The sequence below is a fragment of the Urocampus carinirostris genome, chromosome 13 (genome assembly GCF_059441175.1).
Source record: "Urocampus carinirostris isolate Australia breed hairy pipefish chromosome 13, RoL_Ucar_1.0, whole genome shotgun sequence".
NCBI classification, from domain to species: Eukaryota; Metazoa; Chordata; class Actinopteri; order Syngnathiformes; family Syngnathidae; genus Urocampus; species Urocampus carinirostris.
In genome coordinates this window covers 31,463,798-31,484,868 of record NC_142361.1, presented here as the reverse complement: position 1 = coordinate 31,484,868, position 21,071 = coordinate 31,463,798, and the positions used below count along the sequence as shown (strand labels likewise).

General features: G+C 36.8%; 1 protein-coding gene across 1 annotated transcript; it reads right to left on the bottom strand.

Moving 5' to 3' along the window:
- Positions 1-517: 517 nt before the first annotated feature.
- On the bottom strand, positions 518-16,081 carry ncapd3 (non-SMC condensin II complex, subunit D3). Its single transcript, XM_088350877.1, has 35 exons — positions 16,030-16,081; positions 14,541-14,713; positions 12,958-13,120; positions 12,660-12,826; positions 12,147-12,308; positions 12,016-12,077; positions 11,848-11,935; positions 11,638-11,771; positions 10,670-10,742; positions 10,458-10,583; positions 10,115-10,367; positions 9,879-9,917; positions 9,469-9,552; positions 9,115-9,188; positions 8,896-9,030; positions 8,569-8,789; positions 8,189-8,380; positions 8,011-8,108; positions 7,822-7,931; positions 7,308-7,415; positions 7,080-7,194; positions 6,854-6,949; positions 6,528-6,766; positions 6,071-6,150; positions 5,657-5,794; positions 5,425-5,558; positions 4,784-4,992; positions 4,554-4,664; positions 3,825-3,989; positions 3,471-3,583; positions 2,750-2,811; positions 2,539-2,586; positions 2,387-2,449; positions 1,097-1,145; positions 518-869 (listed from the first exon to the last, which is right to left on the bottom strand). Exons 1-35 carry the CDS (start codon positions 16,079-16,081, stop codon positions 803-805), a joined length of 4,203 nt encoding a protein of 1,400 aa, XP_088207003.1. The 3' UTR covers positions 518-802.
- Between the last annotated feature and the right edge of the window lie 4,990 nt (positions 16,082-21,071).

Sequence of the window (21,071 nt, the reverse complement as noted above, 5' to 3'; positions counted from 1 at the left end):
AAAAATCTAAGTCTGAAGGGAAAGATTTTTTTTTAATCCTGGACAAAAATCCGTATATCTGTTGTCACTATGGCAACAGGGCCAATGAGACAACTGACACTTATATTGCATCTTTATTCGCAAAATATTGTACAATGGAAGATACTTTAGTTCTCTAGTTAACATTTTTATAAAGTGTTTGCATTTTTTTTGTTTTATTGTTACTTTTTTGGTTTGACTCTCTTGGCTTTTGTCGTAACAATTTTAATCATAAAAAACCGTAAATGGAAATATTTCTGTTTGCAATGAAGTTATTTAATAAGAAAAATAACCTCTTTAGTGCCTCAAATCGTTGTTCTGTTTTTAGTGTATCTAAACTAACTCATGGTGGAAGTGTTCAATACTTAATGATCCTGACATAGTATCGGATCAGTATCGATAACTACTATGTATTTAAATAGATTGTTTACCATAATTCCCAGTATGGCACATCCCTACTGCAAACTAATAAAACATGTTCAAAACAGCATGACGAATATTCACTTGTTTTATACTTTATTATGAAAGTGCTTTAAAAGAATTTTTTTTTTTTTTTAAAGTGAATAATTAAGGACCGTGTTGACTTAAGTGTGTACATTGGTTGAAGTGTCCTACAAATATCTTATATGAGACACTCTTAGAATCAAGAATAAGATAGCACCAACCTGACACAAAGAAGAATCAAAATTCATGAAATTGAATCGTTTCTTAATACCAAAGTTAAAATATTTAAGTGTCAGAATAGCGAGATGGAGAAAACCTTTACTGTACGTGAAAATTTGAATCAATGACTGGCTCTGTTTTTCTGCCGAAGAGGAGACTGAACATTCCACTGTCTCGGTCCAGGAGGCCTGAAACGGAAAAAAAACAGCTTCAACCGTATCCCTCACAGAATCAGATAACGGTTTAATCACTTTGATCTCCAACATTTACAGAATAGACATTCCATTTTTTTATACTACATAAAAAAAGTGGCTTAATAACGGCATATGCCCAAAATTGTTGAATTCCGCATCGTTGGCAAATACAGTACTATATACACACACACGCGGTATACAATTTATTATGTACAACTTACTTATTTTCATCCGACTGCACATGAAGAACGCTAGACTCCTGATGAGAACCTGTCGGAGCAAGACTAATGTCAACAAAATGTGCAGTTATGTTTCAATTTGCAGGGATAATAACCTACAACATCTGTGAAAACATTTCGAGAACCCATCTTGCAGCAAAGAATATAGTTTTTGAAAATATACGTCTTGCATCGAGTCCACTAACAAGAGTCATCCTCCCTACTACTTATATTAATTTATTAACACAGTATCTCCTTATTTTATTATCGCAAAATATCTCAAACGTTTAAGTCTCCAATTTTAGTTTTAAACTGAACAAAACCAGAGTTTCAAAAGAAACACTATTACTTACTACATGGTGCAGTAAAGCGTTATTCCACTACTCACTGATCATAACTTGGTTTCCTAAGATAGCTGAAAACCCTTGCATTATTCAAGTTGAGGCTAGCAACATCATCAGAATGGTGGGCGTGTTTATATTTATCTAACTAAATACAGTTATGCTGGAGCCGTCTCAAGCTGACGCTGATTTTCTCCTCATTAAGATATTCCCCCAACCGTATATACTCGCATCTAAGCTCAATTTACAACTATGAAATGACTTAAATCAGAGGGTGCGTGTTTATGCACATATTTGGTTTTGCGTCCTCAGTAGCAAATGGTAGGGAAGGGCATGGGGAAAGGGGAGTGGCTAATACAGGTACAAAAGATCAGCCGGAAATGAGTGGAATCAAGCACATAAATTACGTTAAAGGTGTGCTGAATTTTGATCTTTTGATTTATAAAAATATTAGGGGGAACCCCAACCGCCCCCGCCATCTTGGACAGTACCCAGAAATGGAGAAAGATCATCAGTGGTTAGAAGCTCAAAGACAAAATGCATATGGAGCATAATGGTTGAGAGCTTGCCAACGAATACTTAAAATTGCACAAGCCAAGAAATATGAAGTGTTCACTGCTTCCACAAGTTGGTGTGAAAATTTTTCTTCCATTTAATTCATTATGTTGCTATTTTGAATCAGTTTTAGGGGGTCGACTTTTACGTGAGTATATACAGTAATTAGAATCTAGATTATTACTTTTGGAGTAACGTGCTACTTTTAGGTGTGAGTAATCTGGGGGGAGTTACTTTATATATGAAGTAACTAGTAACTGTAACCATTTTTAAGTAACACGCCCAACAATGGAAAACATTTCTTTAGATTTCTTTAAAAAATATTGTTAAATAAGTAGATTGCTGGAGTTGCTAGATTTTTCACTAGAGATAATTGATGCCAAGGTAGGTTTCATACTTGCTGTTTTATCGATGTAGATGGCACTGACAGATTCTTCAAAAGTTAGATTGACACTGACACCTGCAAAAATTGGAGTGAGGTGGAGACCAGAGAGTGAGAAACTATTACCAACATACAGGAGCTTTGTAAACACTATTTTAAGATCATACCCTTTGGTGTGCTGATGGCTCGGTTATTCACAGGATCTGAAGACATATCTGTGAGACAAATGAACAAAAACATGCAATGTTAGGATACTTTTTAGGAATTCCTGGACCGTAACAAATGTGATTCTATTCAATTTTTTGGGCACCATTGTCCACCGTATTGCTATAGCTACAGGCATCTACTCTGTAGATTGTATCTCTAACGTGGATGTACCTGACTTTTCCAGAGTGATGGACTGTCGTTCTGGCATGGTTCTGGCCAAGACTCGTGTCTGCCTGAAAACAGTGTTTGGATTCTTAAAACCATGCATATTTGTAATGCCCTTTATTTTTCGAAAATTGAATAAGGTCTTCAAATACAGGTCCCCGATGTGGCACCCGCAGTAGAGTAGTAGTAGATCGGAAAATAGCTCACTGGACAAATGTGTCAAACTCGTGGTAGGCGTGCCAGATGTGTCATTTTGTCGTATTTAAATTATAACATATATGTGTAGAGGGATTTTCAATGCAATTGTAATGCTTGTGACTTGAATCATTTTTCAAATCAGAGTTATTTTACATGGAGAAGTAGTAACATGTATTTTTCATACTATCGCCATCACATTCAGTTGCATTTATAAGTTAGATCAGGTCCTATGAGAACAGCCAATATGCGGATGTGGATTTGATTATAATTTATATATGTGAATCACTTTTACAAGGCGGAAATTCTAGTGGTTGACTGAGCCTATTGTAACAAAACTTCGAATAATTACAACCTGGTAGTAACATAATAATACAATAGCAACAACATAGTAATAACACGAGTTGTTATTTTAGAAATGCATATCAATGTGGCCCTTTGCGCTATCAGTAACAAAAAATAAACTCTCGGCTTCAAAAAGGTTGCCGACTTGTAAAAGATTATTGTTCACTTGACGGTGATAAAAATGTACCTCTCGCTCTGTACACATCTTTTAGGAAGCCGTTTTGGGTGCAGCGGCTGTGGTGTGAAAAACTTGAAAGGCTGCAGATGCGTCGACAGAGCAGGAGTGCAAGGGAGTGAAGACTGTAAGGAGATAAACAGAATATCCGCAGTCGTTACCGGAAAAAAACATGATCCGCTAAAGTATGGGTGACCAAAGAAAACAGGAGTTTGACTTTTGTCTGCCCAATTAGAAATCATAATAGAAAAAATATAGTTACTTGTGAATACAAATGACAAATTGTCATGCAAGCAGCTTGCCATTAGTTCTTCTAGTAATTGTGTATTGCCTTTCCGGTAATTAAGTAGGACATTAGATTCCTACCTGAAGAGAGGTTTTGGGGTCTTCCTTCGGCTGTTGGTTGTCCGACCTTCTTGCCATCTCCTGCGCTTTCTCAGCTTCCTTCAAGGCAAATTCCACTTCTGCTGCTAGCTGCTCGTCTCCAGCAAAAAACTCCTTGGCTTCATTACGGTACTCTTGCATTGTTACCTGAGACAAAGTGATATTGCCATATAAGACTCAAAATATATATATTTTTGTTTGCATTTATAACAAGTTCTGAGACCACAAAACCCTTAGGGTAGGGCTGTCACAATTAGGAATTTGTGGAGACAGTTAATTATCACAATCACATTGTCAATTTTTCCACTCTGCATCATATGCTACCACGATAATATAACCTTAATATTACATATACTGCAAACCTTTACAGCAATCTAATGGTCAAAAATCAAGAACTAAAAATGCTGCTCGAGATTGGTTGTGTTTATCTCCTTCACTGGCACCTTCTTGAAACAAGGTTTGCAGACCGCATCTTCAATATTTTGGGGGTTACCATTGTCGCTCGGTGTAAACCCAAAATACTGAAGTGGCGCATGGTTTTGAAACTAAAAAATGACCTTCCGTGACCACACAGAGAGTGCCGGTCTTGTCTGCTCCAGTGTAGAGGAAAAAAATACTGTAATCGAATGTAAAAATATTTGGAATTAGATGATTATGTAATACTCGCGACAGCCCGGCCCTTGGAGGAAGTGCAGTGTGAGACACACTAACCTGCAGATAGACTGCGAGATCTTTAAGGACAGGTGATTGTGTACGCTCCAGTAAATGCTTAAGGCTTATGATTAGAGGAACTGTGTTCTCAATGAAAGCCTTCTTTCTGACCTGGGGACACAAGAAAGAAAATGAAAATGTATATATCTGAAACCAACGATGACACTAATTTACACTGGGACTTGAAAGGATAAGTAACACACTCAAACATGCAAAATTACTTTTCTTACCTGAGAGACCACCTTATTTTGAGCTGCCTGAAGAACAGCTTTCGCCATAGTTGCTATGTTGGCCTCTTCTTGTTCATCCCCTGCAGCACCACCAGGTGGATGAGAGATGACCTGCAGTTTCATCTCTTTTAGAGTCAGTATGTTGAATGTTTCTGACAAGATGTCTCTACCATCTGCATCCAGAGGCAGCTCTTCATTTGCAAAGCAGGCTACAAATAGAAAAACATGGAAATAAAAGCTTTGATTTTAGGCTTTTGTTTTTGTCAACAGCAACCGATTTCAACTTTACATTTATAGCTTATGCAAATCATTTTTGAGTGTTACCACAAGCATTCGTAGGGGACAATCTTTCTGTTCTTTGAAGTTATGATAAAAGATAAAATTTGGAGTTAAACCAAAAACAAGCTAAAGGAAACCTTTACCATCTAAAATCATCATATGCACCCCCCCAAAAAGTCTAAAAATGCCTAACAAATCCAATTGTCCATCAGATCAGATTTACAATGCTGACAGCTGTTAGATCACCAATGGGTCAACGCATCTTATCATTTTGCATTTGTAATGATTCATTTCTCTCGAATTCATCAGAAAAATCTCAATCAATTCTATGATTGGATGTTGCACATTTTCTATTCGCTCACCCAGTACACTTTGGCTTATCTTGTTGGTGATGTAGAAGCGCTCATAATCCGTGACATGTTGCAGCAGGAACTTGTAAATGCGAAAACGTTTTTCACGGTGTTGAGGGCCTTTTAGGGAAAACCGGACTTTCTCACTGAAAATATTTAAAGGAAGAAAAAACAGAACGCCATCTTATCCTTTCGAAAAAGTTTTTTATATTTGTTTGAATGTTAGGTTCCAACAGATTTCTACCTTTCAGTTTGAGGGAACTTGTTGTAGGAATTGTGTCCACTGTATGAATTGAAGTGGTAGATGCACTCAACGAAATGCCGACTAAACATATCCGGGTTTTTCTCCAGAAGTGGGTGAAGCAGGCAGTATTCACAAAGACTAAGACAGGAAACAGAATGCAGTTAATTTAGATCATTGCATTTTTTTAAGCAGAAGCAGGAAAGTTCAGTTACATAACTTTCAATTATGTAGTGGGTCCCAGCTAAAATGATCTAATGAAGGGTGAGTGCCAATACCACCTGTTAATAACTTATCTTACTATTAATCATGAGAAATACAACATAGTCAAGCTGTTAATTCCATGTAATTGACAGCTGTCCACATTTCTAAATTGGATTATACCCGTTTTCACTATGCACCATAAAAGTAACTTACCTAACAATGGCTGGGACTGGATCAACCAGTGCCACCATGAAGCGAAAGAAAAGAGAACCCTTCCATTTCACAAACTCCTCCTGAAATTATATTAAATCAAATTTTAGGTGATCCTAATTATAATAACACTGGATCGTTCATTTGCAGTTCAAACAGTTAGAAAACAAATTGACTCCCAATACTTGCAAAACGTAGTGAGATAGCATTAAGAATGTATAGCAAATTAAATTTTGCAATTTGAATCTCATTTGCACTGTGGACACAATGAAACTGTTTTATTCACAGTACAGTTGGAAAAATGTTAAAAATTAAAATGAATATGTTTCCAATTCAAATAAAATACTAAAAATGATCTGTCAGATCCTCTGCTCATATATCTATCACAATTTACTATATTTTACTAGAAATTAGAATAAGACAGAAGAAATATATTTTTAGGGTCATAGTCTCTTCCCACCTTGAGAAGGTTGGTCAACATGATGAGTGTTTGCTCCCTGATGATTGTGTCATCGTCTCGAATGCAGGCAGATATGTTGGGAATGTAGGGATCCACCATATTCGTGTATTGAACGCAAAGATCACACATAATCACAACAATGTTGCCGCGTACAGCGACTTCTGTACCAAGCTTGAGCTCCCTGGCAAAAACGGGAAGGTACTTCCGGACCAGTTCCTCATTCTGCAGACACAGCTTACCTGATCCAATCAGAAATCACACAAGAAAGCGGCTCCGCTTCTCACAACTGTTGCAAATAACAAACAAGACAACAAGAGTTTGCTTACCCAAAGCAATGACGCCATGTGCCCTGACCAGGGTGGGAAGCACATTTGCTTTGAACTGTGATAAAGGAAGTGAAGATGGTAGCGTATTTTGACAATCTGTCAATTATAAGCATATTACATGTCAGTGTTACAATTTAATCGCGAGGATTGATCCTAAGGGGGTAGTGTAATCAAATGAATGCGCATTACTCATTTAGTTAGAAATGTCCTCGATATAATACTGTACCTTGATTTTTTTCTGAATGAATGGTAAGGATAGATTCCACAAGCAAGACCATTCTTTTAGACACTCTAGCAGGACAGTTGAGTGAGGCAACACCAAACGTGTGAATGTGTTTCACCTGTAAAGTACATTCAATCGATAATGGGAGTTTATCTAATTTCGAATGTTAAAGAAAAGTCCACAGCACTCACAATTGCTCAGAAATGATGAAGTTGCAAACAAAGTTCTCACCATTAGATCCTCGTTGATGTTGTGGATGCCGTTTTCATTCAGGATTATATCACAAAGATAAGCCTCATTCAGTGACACCAACTCCCCACAATACAGGTCCAAAAAAGCCTAATGGAGGGGAGGACAATTATTAAACTGTCTTAGTTCTAAGGGTTTTATAAGCTTTGCTTTACTTGTTTTTGATAGCAATCTATGGATAAAAAAAAACATCACATTGACAACTATTTTAAATGTGCTCATATTGATTGCTTCTTGGTGGGCACACAAGTACAAATACTGTAAAACAAATAATCACATTTACAGCTGTCCACAGAGTATTACAATAACTGATTAATCGACAAATAACTTTTGTGACTAGTATAATCTGGTCTCTGTGTTATGTTTAATTTTGTGATTTGAATCAAAAAGTGTCATGTTTTTTCATAGATTTGAGATCACAACTGCAGGCCCATCCATAGGAGCCCAATTACCAATCCCATCACATGTCAAGAATTAAATAGGCATGCTCACCAACCTGAGTCTGTTTGACATCCTCATGGCTGCCAAGTCGAATCAGAGTATCTACAGCTGCACTGATAATCTCAAGCGGCTTTGAAAAAGACTTTAACCAACACATAAGATCATCTGCAGATGGAAAAAACGATTAAGCAAAACGGCTTTTAAAAACGTAACCTTACATAACCGATAACATTCCTTCACTCACCTACTATCTTTTTCTTTGTGTCTTCATTCAAGAGTACTGAAACCTCTCCAATAACAGACATAATGTGACAGCAGGTTGTCACGCTCGGATTTTTTGACCTACAGGGAATAAAAAAACAGACAAGATAAAGAGATGGGGTAAACGTTGGGAATAATTGCAAGTTTGCAACAAACCCTACCTGGCCATGTTGTCCCAGGCATCCATGATTTTCCCTAAAGGAACTTGAGGTGATGCAGCAACTACCTTGGAAAGCAACAGCCAGGCTCCGGAACTGTGATCAGCCTCCGTGTGTGAAATCAAATTATTAATGAATGTTGCAGTAAACTTGTTCTGTTTTGTCCAGATCAGGATGGCTTGATGGAGAAATTGGCTGGAGAATGAGAAATAATATTGATGTTTACAAACAACAGAATTTATGATCAAAAAAACAAAAGTACTGACCTTAAAGGGAAGGTTTTTAATATTTTAAGCAAAATTAGATTCACAATAATCGGTATGCAAAAGTACTTGACAAAGGTCAGTAAGAATGTGACTTTGTGAAATTAAAGACATACAAACCTAAGATTCTGACATTCATCACACAGAAGATTTAGCAGCTTCCAAGTCAGCCTCTGACTGGTGTCAAGATGGCGGCCGGCAGAGTATGCTTTGATTTGGTTGAGCAAGACGTGGTCGAGAGCCTCCAAGGCTTTCTCCTTAACAGAGCTCTCAGAATGCACCAGTGCCGTTGTGACACCCTGCAGCCATGCTTTCTGCACCAAGCTGCAATCAGGTTTAGCCTTGTTGTGGCAATTGACACACAAACACCAGTAGAAGATTAGAAATCATGTATACATTCAACTATCACCTGTCCGAAAAATTGCTCAACTGCTGTAGCTGACTTACATTTAGCATCTCTCCCACACACTGTAAGGCTTTTTTAGTCACAGACACAGCTGGGTCTCTACAGCGCTCGGAGAGCAAAGAAATGTTGTCCCAGCTCATGGGAATCACATCATGTTTCAGAAGACCAACAAGGGCCTGGGGAGAGGAAGGTTAAAAAAAATTAACATCGACAAATCTGCACAATGCATATCAAGTCTGGGAGAATATGTGACAAAATACCTGCAGTGCTGATTTGCGGACATTAGCCTTGGAGGCTTCTACACGCTGTATGATAAAAGCAATGTTTTCTCTTACTGCAATGAAAAAAAGATCCAATTTAGAATGCATTATCCAAAACCAATGAGAACATTAGGTCTTTGGCAGTGGGAAGATAAGTAACATTCGATCAGATGAGAGTGCACAAAGGTAAGAGAAGTAATTTTGACCTCCTTCAGGTTGCAGACTGAAATTTGGATTTATTTGTCCACAATATTAGAATAAGCATGATAGTGCATGTCATGTTCTAGTAAAAGGTCAAGACAGTTGAAAACACCAGCATCAAAACATTAGGACTTAGCATTTTGTATGCCTCACCATCAGAGACCAAGCTATCCGAGCTACCGACTTCTACAGTCCTGAAGGGCAAAGAGTGGTAAGTTTTCTGAGGCTGGAGACTTCCTAAAACAAAATCAGCAGAATGAAAAAAAAAATGGGTATCAAATAATGAGTAAGTATCCTGAATAAAAGGAAATCAAACTATAATTGATGGACATACAATTCAGTTTTGTTAATTTCTCAATGCTCAAAAAACAGCCATATTTTTTCAAAACTTTAGCAAAGTTTTACAATTCAGTATAATTTTAAGGTTGTTGTTAATCATGAAGATTTTACCAAAATCTCAACATTTATAGCAAACCTCCTTTATATTAATTTGCTTAGAACAATTACAAAAACGTTCTAAAGTCAATGTCTGCAACTCCAAACAAGTAAAGACACATCTTTACCTTCTGTATGTTCGACTTCCAATCCAGTGTGGGTTACATCTAGGAAACAAGTTAGGTCATATTTTTTTGTTTGTTAGTTGAAAAAAAAAAAAAAAAACATAGAAGCTCTCCTTGATAGTAAGAATATGACACTTTTCTGTGTAATTTAAAAGTTTATGAAAAATAATTGAATAACCCTAACTGTACAGCAAGTGCAAAAATAATAAATAATTGATTGCGGAAGTATTGTATCTTACTGGTGGAGAAAAGGGTTTGCACAGCAGAAAGAGCGCTGAGAGAAGGCAATTCTAGACACTGGGCCAAGCAACCGAGTGCATGACTGAGAACAGTCGGAGACGGGTCTTTGCGGCGAGGAAACAACACGCTCTTAATGAGGAAGCTATGGAGCAGGTAGCAGGCAAGACCAGGATCTTCACATTCTCCAGGACTTCTCTGTGGCTGCCCCAGTAGAACCATCACAATATCCACAGAAAACAAGCGGGACACCATCTACCAAATCAGTAGACAACACCATTATTTATAACATTATACTTGCTTTTATTTTTATATGTGTGCATTATAAGTGAATTAAGAGGTTACCTTGGAACTTCTTGAGAAATTATGCAACCACTTAACAAAGTGTGCGTAGTCTGTTGTTGACATTTCAGAAGTGAGCATTCCAATAGCCTGGGCTCCATGGGTTCTGAATTCACATTTCTCAACCATCTACGTACCATTCAAAACAGATAGGATCAGCAAAAACTGCAACAGAAATTTCAACACTGGCAAGATACTTTGGATAAAACACTCACCTGAAAACAAATGTGCTGTACAAGTATTTTTAAAATAGGATGGGCCACTTCCTTCAGCTCATTCACCATATAACTGAAATTACAAATGGTAAGAATGGCATTACAGTAAAATACTTACAAAATTCTGATAGGAAGTTGTCATAATACTTGCAGTTTAAAATTGAATACACCCAAGAATTCAAACTGAATAAAATTGCCAATGTGTTCAAATCAATCTGCTATTATTGCACTCCAACATAATTTCTTAACATGTGGTACCAATAAAACCTGTGCGATGCAACATTGTGACTGCTCAAATGACAGTGGAGTGCAGTTTAATTAAAGCCTTAGTGTGTAATAATTGACCACTTGATGGCACTGTATTGACTAAAGCAAACAAAAACAGTTCCTCAGTGCACGGTGTAACAGCAAGATGGAAGACAAACATGGCAGCAACTTCTAGGTAGGGATTCCACTATATAATTTCCTGAACTATAATTTGTTTTAATACAAATAATTATTGGTATGTTTATGTATGTATGCATAGTATATTTTTTTGCCAAATTAACTTTTTTCTTACCAGTAGGAGACACTAAATATTACACAATGTCCCTTAAACTTTAACATAACTGCCTTTGATCTTGTTTTGGTGGGAAATTGAATTTACATTTGTATTATATAGTTCATGTATTATAGTTGAGAGACAGGGTTTCAGATGTCCCCCCATATATCTAAGCACGAGGCAATTGTTCAAACTCTTCATTAGCTGAGAGCAAAATTTGAGATGAGCCCCTTTTAATAAGCATTTCCACATTGAAAACCTAAATCAGTTTTTGAGAAACGACCAACTTTGAAAGTGTCCTTCAGCGCTTCATCTAATGAAATGTAGTTAACATAGTATTTTTAATAACATGTCAGGCTTTCAAAGCCTCTCTTCCAAGCTAAGTGAAGTCCATACCACATACACCCCTGCTCCAAATACTATTTACCAGACAAATTGGATGGCTTGATCACGAGTGGCGAGTATCGCATGACTTGGTACCAGCAAGGTTGGTTTGCTTCTTTCCCTTTTGTTCATCATCAGGATTACATAGAGAAGTCTGTGAAAAACGATCCTCAGGGACTGGAGAGTTAAAGAAAAAGATGAAGAGTATGATTGACAAATTTGCATAGCTACAATGTAAATAATGGACACATACTTCTTTCTGATCTCCATGTTTTGGTAAACATATAAGCTTAAGGCCGCAGAAAGCCATCTCAGGGATGCTCTGCAGTTCATTGATATCTCTTGTAAAATAAGAAAGATAAAAAACAGGGTTATTTTCCTGAATTGAGGCTAAAGAATTGAAATTAAAATCTAAACTTACTGCCCAGCAGCAAAGTTGAACTCTCCGATGACTGGTTCAAGGTATAGCATCTTACAGAAAATCTGCAGGATATATAGGAAAAAAAGGTCAATGAAAAAAAAAAGATATTTACCTGGGAGTCTTATGATTACCTGTACACATGTGGCAGCACTCTGTGGCTTGTCTCGAAGTGCAAATGTCTGCAGAAGTCTGAGAAGACTTTGAACCAGAGAAACCAGTGCATCCCTGATCATGTTTATGTCTTGACATGAGAAACTGAGCTCTTCCTCCTCCTCCTCTTCATCTACTTCCATCTGCATTTAACACAAGTATAACTATTCGATGAAATGATTCAAAACATTTATTCAAACTACCTAAGCTTAAACTGTACTTTGTTCTTGCGAAGTTAAACCTTTGCGTTAAGGAAATTGTTATAAATTTGCCTTGAAAAGGAACAGTGTGTAAAAGTTGGCAATATTTGGTGCAATACATACAATATTAATTATGTACACTACGGTGCCTTAAACAAACCACATTTTGCAAGCCCACCAACACAGAGTATGCATATTCTTTTGAAAAAAGAAAAAAAAACAATAGTAGTTTTCTTTTTTTACAGTAAACGAAGTAAAACTTTACACATTGGCTTATTAAGCTAAGAGCATGACCTCTTCGGTGTCCTTCCGTGGTGGTTTGGCACGCTTTCCATCTGCCTGAGAACTCTTAAGTGGGACCTTTTTGCGCTTTTTGCCAAGGTCCTGGGGCCAGCAGTGAATGGTTGCACGCAAGCAAGAGTCGAATAAAACCTCATGATAAACCTTGTTGGTGATGCTTCCTGGAAGAAATACATTTACCGTGTATGTTCATTTGTTAGTTGCAAAATTAAATATAATGAAAAATGAAAACACACCTTTTCTGTTTTGGAAAACATCACATTCCATTGCATAATAAAAAATGTAACTTTACCTGGGATTCCAAGCAGCAACAAATAGATGGAAGCAGCGCAGAGGCTCACTATTCTCTGCCGAACATTAGCTTCTTTGTCTTTTCTTGTTATTACAAAGTAGGCCAGGACTGCCACCAAATACTGCACCGAAACACCATTTTCCCTCAGCTGCATCCATATATTCTGCATTAGAAAACAAAGTACAGCATGTATGTCAGAGTAAGGCCCGCTGGCCAAATCCGGCCCCAGAGAAAGCTTTTTTTTCTTGATTCATTATTTTATCTCTTTGTTTTCTTATCCTCACTGTAAAATGTGGACCTGGAGTGCCACAACCAATTTCGTTGTCACAATATATCCCATGTTGTAACAATGACAATAAAGGTATATTCCATTCTATTCTATTATCTTACACCTGGAATCGTTGTTTATTTGTTTTCATTGTACATCACAATTTTAGTCAGGTTTAGTGAATGATTAAAAAAAAAAAAAAACTTTTTTTTTTCTCTCAAGATATTGTAGCGAAAATATAAAATGTAGGCTACTGATGGTGCCTTAATAATACTGGCTTCTATCATTTGTATGTAAAGTATCTATCTATCTCTCATGTTCATGTAATGCGGATTACATATTAAGGAAATTGGTCTTTTGTGCCTGTTGAAAATTAAAAGATTACTGACAGAGCCATGAGAAAAGATTTCTTAATTAATCTGATATTATTGGAATAAATTTGTCAGCCTTTCAGTACGTTCAATTAGGTTCACAAGACTTTATGCTAGATTAAGATCAGGCGATGGTGTAATTGTAATCCTGTGCAGTCCTTTGAGACATTTTTGTGATTAAGGGCTATACAAATAAATTTGACTTGACTTGATATGCATCACTTTTAAATTGATCAACATTTGACAGATTTTAGCTAACCTGCATTGGCTCCCTGTTAGTTTAAGATGTGATGTTAAGGTTCTGTTGGTATTATACAAAATCATGCATGGACTATATTTAGTACTGACTTGCTCCCTCATATCTTTCAGATTTGATTTCCCCCTATGTTCTGGTACAGAGTCTTCACTCTGAAAATGCTGGTCTACTAGTGATCCCAAGAGCCAAGAAGAGATCCGCGGGTTCGAGAGCGTTCTCCATCCGGGCCCCGGTGCTGTGGAATGCTCTTCCACCTGAGATTCGATCTGTAACCTCAGTGGAAATGTTTAATTTTAAGCTGAAAACACACTTCTTCTCAATAGCATATGAATAACCTATATTTTATTTTGATAATATGTGTTTTATTTGCCCTCATGTAGGTTTTAGATGAGGGGATAGTGTCATAATAGTCTGTAATAATATTTTGCAATAGTCTTTGATTTATGCAGACCAGTCCAGCCCTCGGCTTGTCGCTTAATCTTTTATTTGGCTCGTCTTAGTTTGACTATGACACCCCTAAAATAGAAAAACCTTTTTATTTAAAATCATTGACTGGAATGTAAAGGCTGATCTCAATCACAAAGTAAGTGTATTGGATATGATTTTTGTACATAACTGTTATGCATAGTAAAAACAAAGGTTTAACATTTTTATACAATTTTTTTTACACTGCAAAATTATAACTTGCCTTTATGCTTTCTTCTTTGTCTGCTGATTGAAGCTGTTCTTCAGAAAGTCTGATTATACATGTGTACAACCTTCTAAAGTCTTCCTTTCCGCAAGCTGCCAGTTCCCCTTCGATGTCATCTTCTATTGGAATAATTTCTGTAAATTCAGCATCCCACACGGCGTGCACCCAGTCTGAAAATCAAGATTAATAGTGTTACAAAGAAGCCCATAAAGTGACCCACTTTAGTTGCCATTAAACGTGACAATTTTACTGTATTGTAGAGACATGGTGGCATTGTGATACTTGAAAACAGGGGTCTTAAACTCATTGGCACGGGGCCATTTGCAGCCCTCTGGATAATTTGAGGCCCCTGCCCTAATAAGAACGTCAAAGAGACAGTGGGTATTACCTGACAACTAAATGTGTTAGTATTCTGCCTTGCAACCGAAAAAGAATGCTAAAAATCAGAGGTAAGAATAAAAAATAGGGAGACTCAAAGTGACTATAAAGCACCGTTCTATTCCAATTCTTTGTTCAGCCTATAGCCAGGTTTTTAATTTTTGAGTACTCATAGCAACAAGATAGAGGACAAACTGAAACTCTTGCAAACACACTACCTCATACAGATGTAAAATTGTATTCATGCCTATGCTTACTTTGCACAATGTTGCCTATTTTGCACTACCGCATATTGCACTTATACGATCCCAAAACTGTATGTAAACACCCTAAATCCTCACACTTACTTGTGTAAATATTGTGTAAATTATCTTTTGTCTTTTTTTTAATCCTCACAGTAAATGTGAAACTGGAATGCCGCGTCCAATTTCGTTGTCACAATATGTTCAACCCATTTTGTAACAATGATAATAAAGGTATATTCTATTATATTCTAATTATGCCATCTCCCCTCAAGTATTTCAAAAATAAATATTCATCTGAAGGTTGGTGTTTTTGCTGCCAATTCATAATCACCTTTTTAATGAAAGACAGTTTTTTTCTAACGACTAGGAGGCACCGAATAATAAACACTGCCCCTTTAAGCCCAGCCCTTAGTAATGGTGGAGTTATTCATGACTGATTGAGCGATTTATTTTCAAATGAATTCTTATTTTTTAAGATCTTATTTTGTGTAGAAATTTTTAAAAAGAGCATTTGAAAAAGCAAAATGTTTTTTATCCCCCCCAGTAATATGTGTTCGAGGCCCCTATTTAACATATTCTCTTACTCAATAAATATTAAAATAAAGCAAGGAAGGACTAAAATACACATAGATATTACGGCTTTGAAATGGAAGACATTTTTTTTTTTAAATATCGATTTTCACGTATCCATAAACGCACAGTAGAATTGACACTTTGCTCGGTGTTTTGACATTACCAACTCTTGTGGGTTGTTGAAGCTGGCAGCATAATCATTTTAAAAACATTTCCACATTAATTCAAGTCAGTGAATAAACCCCCAAACACCCCAAAACGACTGTTTTGAAAACGTCTTGTAAATTTACCTTGAGAAATCTCGTTAAGTTTCAAAAACTGCAACGCAGACGTCAACTCCATTTTGAAAAAAAGCCGCCACAGTCCACGGGAATTTTGCACATGCGCAGTGGGACTTCAGCTATTTCGGAAGTAGTGTATGACTATGACGTCATATCCGAATCTACTATGGCGCTCTTTCATGAACTTGCAAAACAATTCATTGGTTGGTTGGTCGGATCCCTGTGAGACGAATGTGTCAACGAATGCACTACAGAAATTACCATAAAAATAAATTTGATTTTGCGTGCTGTGTTATTTTAATTGACTAAGTTATTGTGAGCATTTAACTTGTCGGATTAACGAATGTTTTTTTTTTCGATTTTCTTTTTACATGCTACGCAGATGACACTCAAGTATATCTTAGATAGATAGATAGATAGATAGATAGATAGATAGATAGATAGATAGATAGATAGATAGATAGATAGATAGATAGATAGATAGATAGATAGATAGATAGATAGATAGATAGATAGATAGATAGATAGATAGATAGATAGATAGATAGATAGATAGATAGATAGATAGATAGATAGATAGATAGATAGATAGATAGATAGATAGATAGATAGATAGATAGATAGATAGATAGATAGATAGATAGATAGATAGATAGATACTTTATTCATCCCCGAAGGGAAATTCACATTTCCAGCAGCATCCCTGAGCTGAGAACAGTACAATAATAAAGTCAAAAGAATACAATATACAAATACCCAGTGTGACGTGCAAATGCCCACTGTAGCGTGTTATATAGAGTAACTAAATAGTGCTTCACAGAATACATATTGCAGTAAGATTCGGTAATGTCCAATGTAGGTGGTGTGGTTTAATGTGGGCCTTTACTCTGCCGGGTGGAGTTAAAGAGCCTCATGGCATGAGGAAGAAAAGATCTCTTCAGTCTGTCCGTAGTACAAGACAGTGACAGCAGTCTGTCGCTGAAACTGCTCTTCTGTCTGGAGATAATGCTGTGTAGTGGATGCGATGGATTGTCCATGATTGACCTCAGCTTTTTCAGTGCTCGTCTCTCAGCTACTGTCTTCTCAATTACTGTAATGCACGACTCTCTGGTCTCCCAAAGTCTAAAATCAAGAGCCTGCAGCTGGTGCAAAATGCTTCAGCAAGGCTTTTAACTCAGACAAGAAAGTTTGATCAAATTACCCTGACTTTAGCTAACCTGCATTGGCTCCCTGTTAGATTAAGATGTGATTTAAAGGTTCTGTTGGTATTATACAAATCATGCATGCACTTGCTCAGATTTTATTTCCCCCCTATGTTATGGTCTGGAGCCTCCGCTCTGAAAATGATGGGGGTGTGAGGGTCAAACAGAGTTGCCGGATACAACCGAATGTTTGATCTTACATTAACACATAGTCCAGTGTTTTTTCCGAATTGACGATGGATCTGGCGTTGATTGAACATGCTTGGGAGCGCTGGTCTGTGTGGTCGCCTTCTTAGCTTAGCCTAAGCTTAGCTCAGCCTTTGCTCCGTCATTGTCGGCAGGCGGGCAAATCTTCCAGGGAGATCCGGTGGTCTCTGTATATCCCTCGGGATGTAGTGGATATTATTGTAAATGCGAAGGGAGTCGAATGGAAAATAAGAGGGATCAGGGGACACTGAAAAACAAAAGATAAACTGGAGCCCGAGCCGCAGCTTATGCACAACGCGCCGCCATCTTATCTTATATCATCTTATATTGACCTATATTTCATGTTGACAATATATATGTATATATATGTGTATTATTTGTCATTGCAAAGTCCATTGCAGCATGGTCATCCTGGAAGGGGGATTACCTCATGTGCAGTCCCTTCTCAAGGTCTCTCCATTTTCCTCATGTTGAGGTCTTGGAGTTTTTCCCTGCCTTCGTGTAGGTTTTAGATCAGGGGATGGTGTAATAATGGTCTGTAGTTTGCAATAATCTGTGGTCTGTGCAGCACTCTGAGACTCCTTGTGATTAAGGGTGTCACAAATAAACATGACTTGACTTGACTTTCCTCATGCTCAGGGCTTTTGAGTTTTTCCTTGCCCCCGTGTAGGTTTTAGATCAGGGGATGGTGTAATAATAGTCTGTAGTTTGGATAATCTGTGGTCTGTGCAGCTCTTTGAGACTCCTTGTGATTAAGGGTGTCACCAATAAACATGACTTGACTTGACATGTACTGCAAAGCTACAATTTTCTAAAGTCAGCGAATGCAACTTTAAATTTCACTGCGTAAGCCCCATGAAATTAGTTGCCACTGAACTTTAATACATGATTCACTTTAAATCTTGCTGACATTGCAGAATTAATGCCACAGTCATACAAGGAGAGTCCCTCAAAAGAACAAATGTCACTTTTTGCATCATTGATTAATTACTTTCGAGTCTTCTTCCTGAGTCTCATGAGAAATGACACTTCTCACGCCTACTCCAGAATTTTTTCCCCCCAGAATGTTTTTCACTCCCCTTAAGTAGGGAGGAAGTGTAAGGAGGAGAAAAATAGAAAAGAATATTTGCGAAATGGTAAAACGGTATGTATCGTGATTCAAACAATGCAATAATTTTGAAGTAGATTAACAAATGGTTGTTATAATGATGTGAGACAAGGATCTGAAACTCAATTGAGTTGGGGGCCGCTGAAGCTTGGATCAAAGTGAGGTTGGGTCAAATGGGATTTTCCACAAAAACAGCGCTGATAGAATTATTCTGCTGTTCCTAAAGGGACAGTGTTTTATGTGTGTCCACTTGATGTCGCTGTAATGTGTAGTGCAACTAAAAATGAGTCCAAGGAAGACTACAAACTCAGAGACTGAAAGAAAGACAAAAAGAAAGGAAAAATATTTTTTTAAAGGAATAAAACTAGGGAAGAAGAAATAAGAAAAAGAGGCGAAAGGAAAATGGGAATAAACATAAAAGTAGGGGAAAAGAAAGAAAAAAACAAAAAGAAAGGAATTAAAGAGAAAAAAGACAAAAACAGGGGGAAAAAAGCCAATTTTCTCTTTTCTTTTCATACCTATTTTTTTCCCTTTTTTCTTGACTTTTGCTTTTTGTCTTATATTTTTGTCTTCATTTTTGTTGTCTTTTTGGTCCTTTTTATTTGATTATTTTATTCAATTTTTTTTTAAATTTCTTTTCTAAAGTAATAAGATGAGGTTTGGTCACTTAGAGTCTCGCTATTTCGTCTTCTCCCGTTGTGCTTACAGCGACATGTAGTGGGAAAATAATAAACACTGTCCCTTTAACTTTCATATTAGGGAGCGGCCTCAAATTATCACACTGGGGCTGCAATTGGCCCTCGGGCAGCGAGTTTTAGACCCCTGATGTAAGACATGATACTGTAATTTGCTTTTATGATTGAGAGAAGCCTCCAGAGTTAATTTGGGGACGGGTCTCTTATAAACCCTTGGCTTCAACCTGTCATATCTTTTCCTTTTGAGGTTATTTGTTAATTTTGGTGTTGTGATGGTTGTTGCAACATGATTAAGAAGAAAAATAAACAAGAGAATGCAAATACAAAAATACAATTTTTCTTTATATTATCCTTGCAATTTAGGAACCGTGCTTTGCTTTTGTTTGCTCGTTTAGAGATGATTTGGTTTATAATTGTAATATTCATATTTTATATGTAACGGGTGTAATAATAACTTTTGTTTTATTGAAATTCCTGCTGAAATATGTGTATAGTTTTTGGTAAATGTCCTGCAATGATGAGTCCAACAGTGCTATCTGCTGGTATGGGGTGGGGTTTGGTTTTAGCTTCTGACATGTGACCGGGAGGCGGGGTTTGTTGGCAGTCTTACCAGAGAGAACTGCAATGGTAAGACACATCTTTTGGTGCTCCACAAAAGAAGTTAATTTTAAACATTATAACCCCAGCTGACAAATCTCTCAACATGCACAGTAATGTGATTGATATTGTCAAGCTGTTTAGGTTTATTTTCGTTTTGTTTCTGTTTTACTAAATTATGAATTCCCCTTGTAGAGATCAAAGAGATCAAAGCCAACAGAAAAGCTAATGTTGTGACTCATCCATTTGCAGGTAACTTGTACCCGTTTTTATACTCATTATTGTTTTTATTTCTATTTTTCATATACATTAAAAAAGGACGATGTTGGTTAAAATTCAGACGAAAGAAAAATATGTTGAATCCATTGTAAACGTTAAAAATCCACTATACGATCTCTTGTTAAAATGTAAAGATGTAAAAATGTATTGTGATATTCTAAAATGTATTTTCTGTAAAGTGAAAAGAAAGCTCTTTGATATGCTTTGTTGGCAGTCTTACCAGAGAGAACTGCAATGAGATCAAAGAGATCAAAGCCAACAGAAAAGCTAATGTTGTGACTCATCCATTTGCAGTAACTGTAATAAAAACCTCATCATCCAGTCCAGCGTGAATGTGGATCTTTGGTGGGACAAGTACACCGCGGTTACACAAATACAAAAATACAATACTTCTTTATATTCCCCTTGCAATTTAGGAACCGTGCTTTGCTTTTGTTTGCTCGTTTAGAGATTATTTGGTTTATAATTTTAATATTCATGTTTTATAAACAGGTATAAAATCATGATTTCCTGTTATCAGTAGGGAGTCGGTTTGGTTCATTTACCAATTTTGACGGGTGTCATAAGACTAATGTTCTTTTTCTTTGTTGCCTATATAACATTGTGTTGCACAAAGATAAATTTGTATTTTATACCATATATATATAAATATGTAAATTATTTTGCCCTATCATTTTCCATTTTAGCTTTCATTAAAAAACACAATAGTATTTACACTGTTACAGGCACCCCTATCCATGGAATGGTGTGTTCGCCATCATTTGGCGCGAAAGGAATGTAGAAGCGCCGCCCTTTTCACAATGCTGACGACAAGATAGTCAAGTTTATGTGGATAGAGTACCGAAATACGAATTATTTTATTTCAAAATAAAAGCATATAAGATTCAAGTAATGTATTTGTCATAGACGATTAGAGTCGGATTTTAGTCTGAAAATCCAAAACCGGGGTCCTCGCCTATCTCT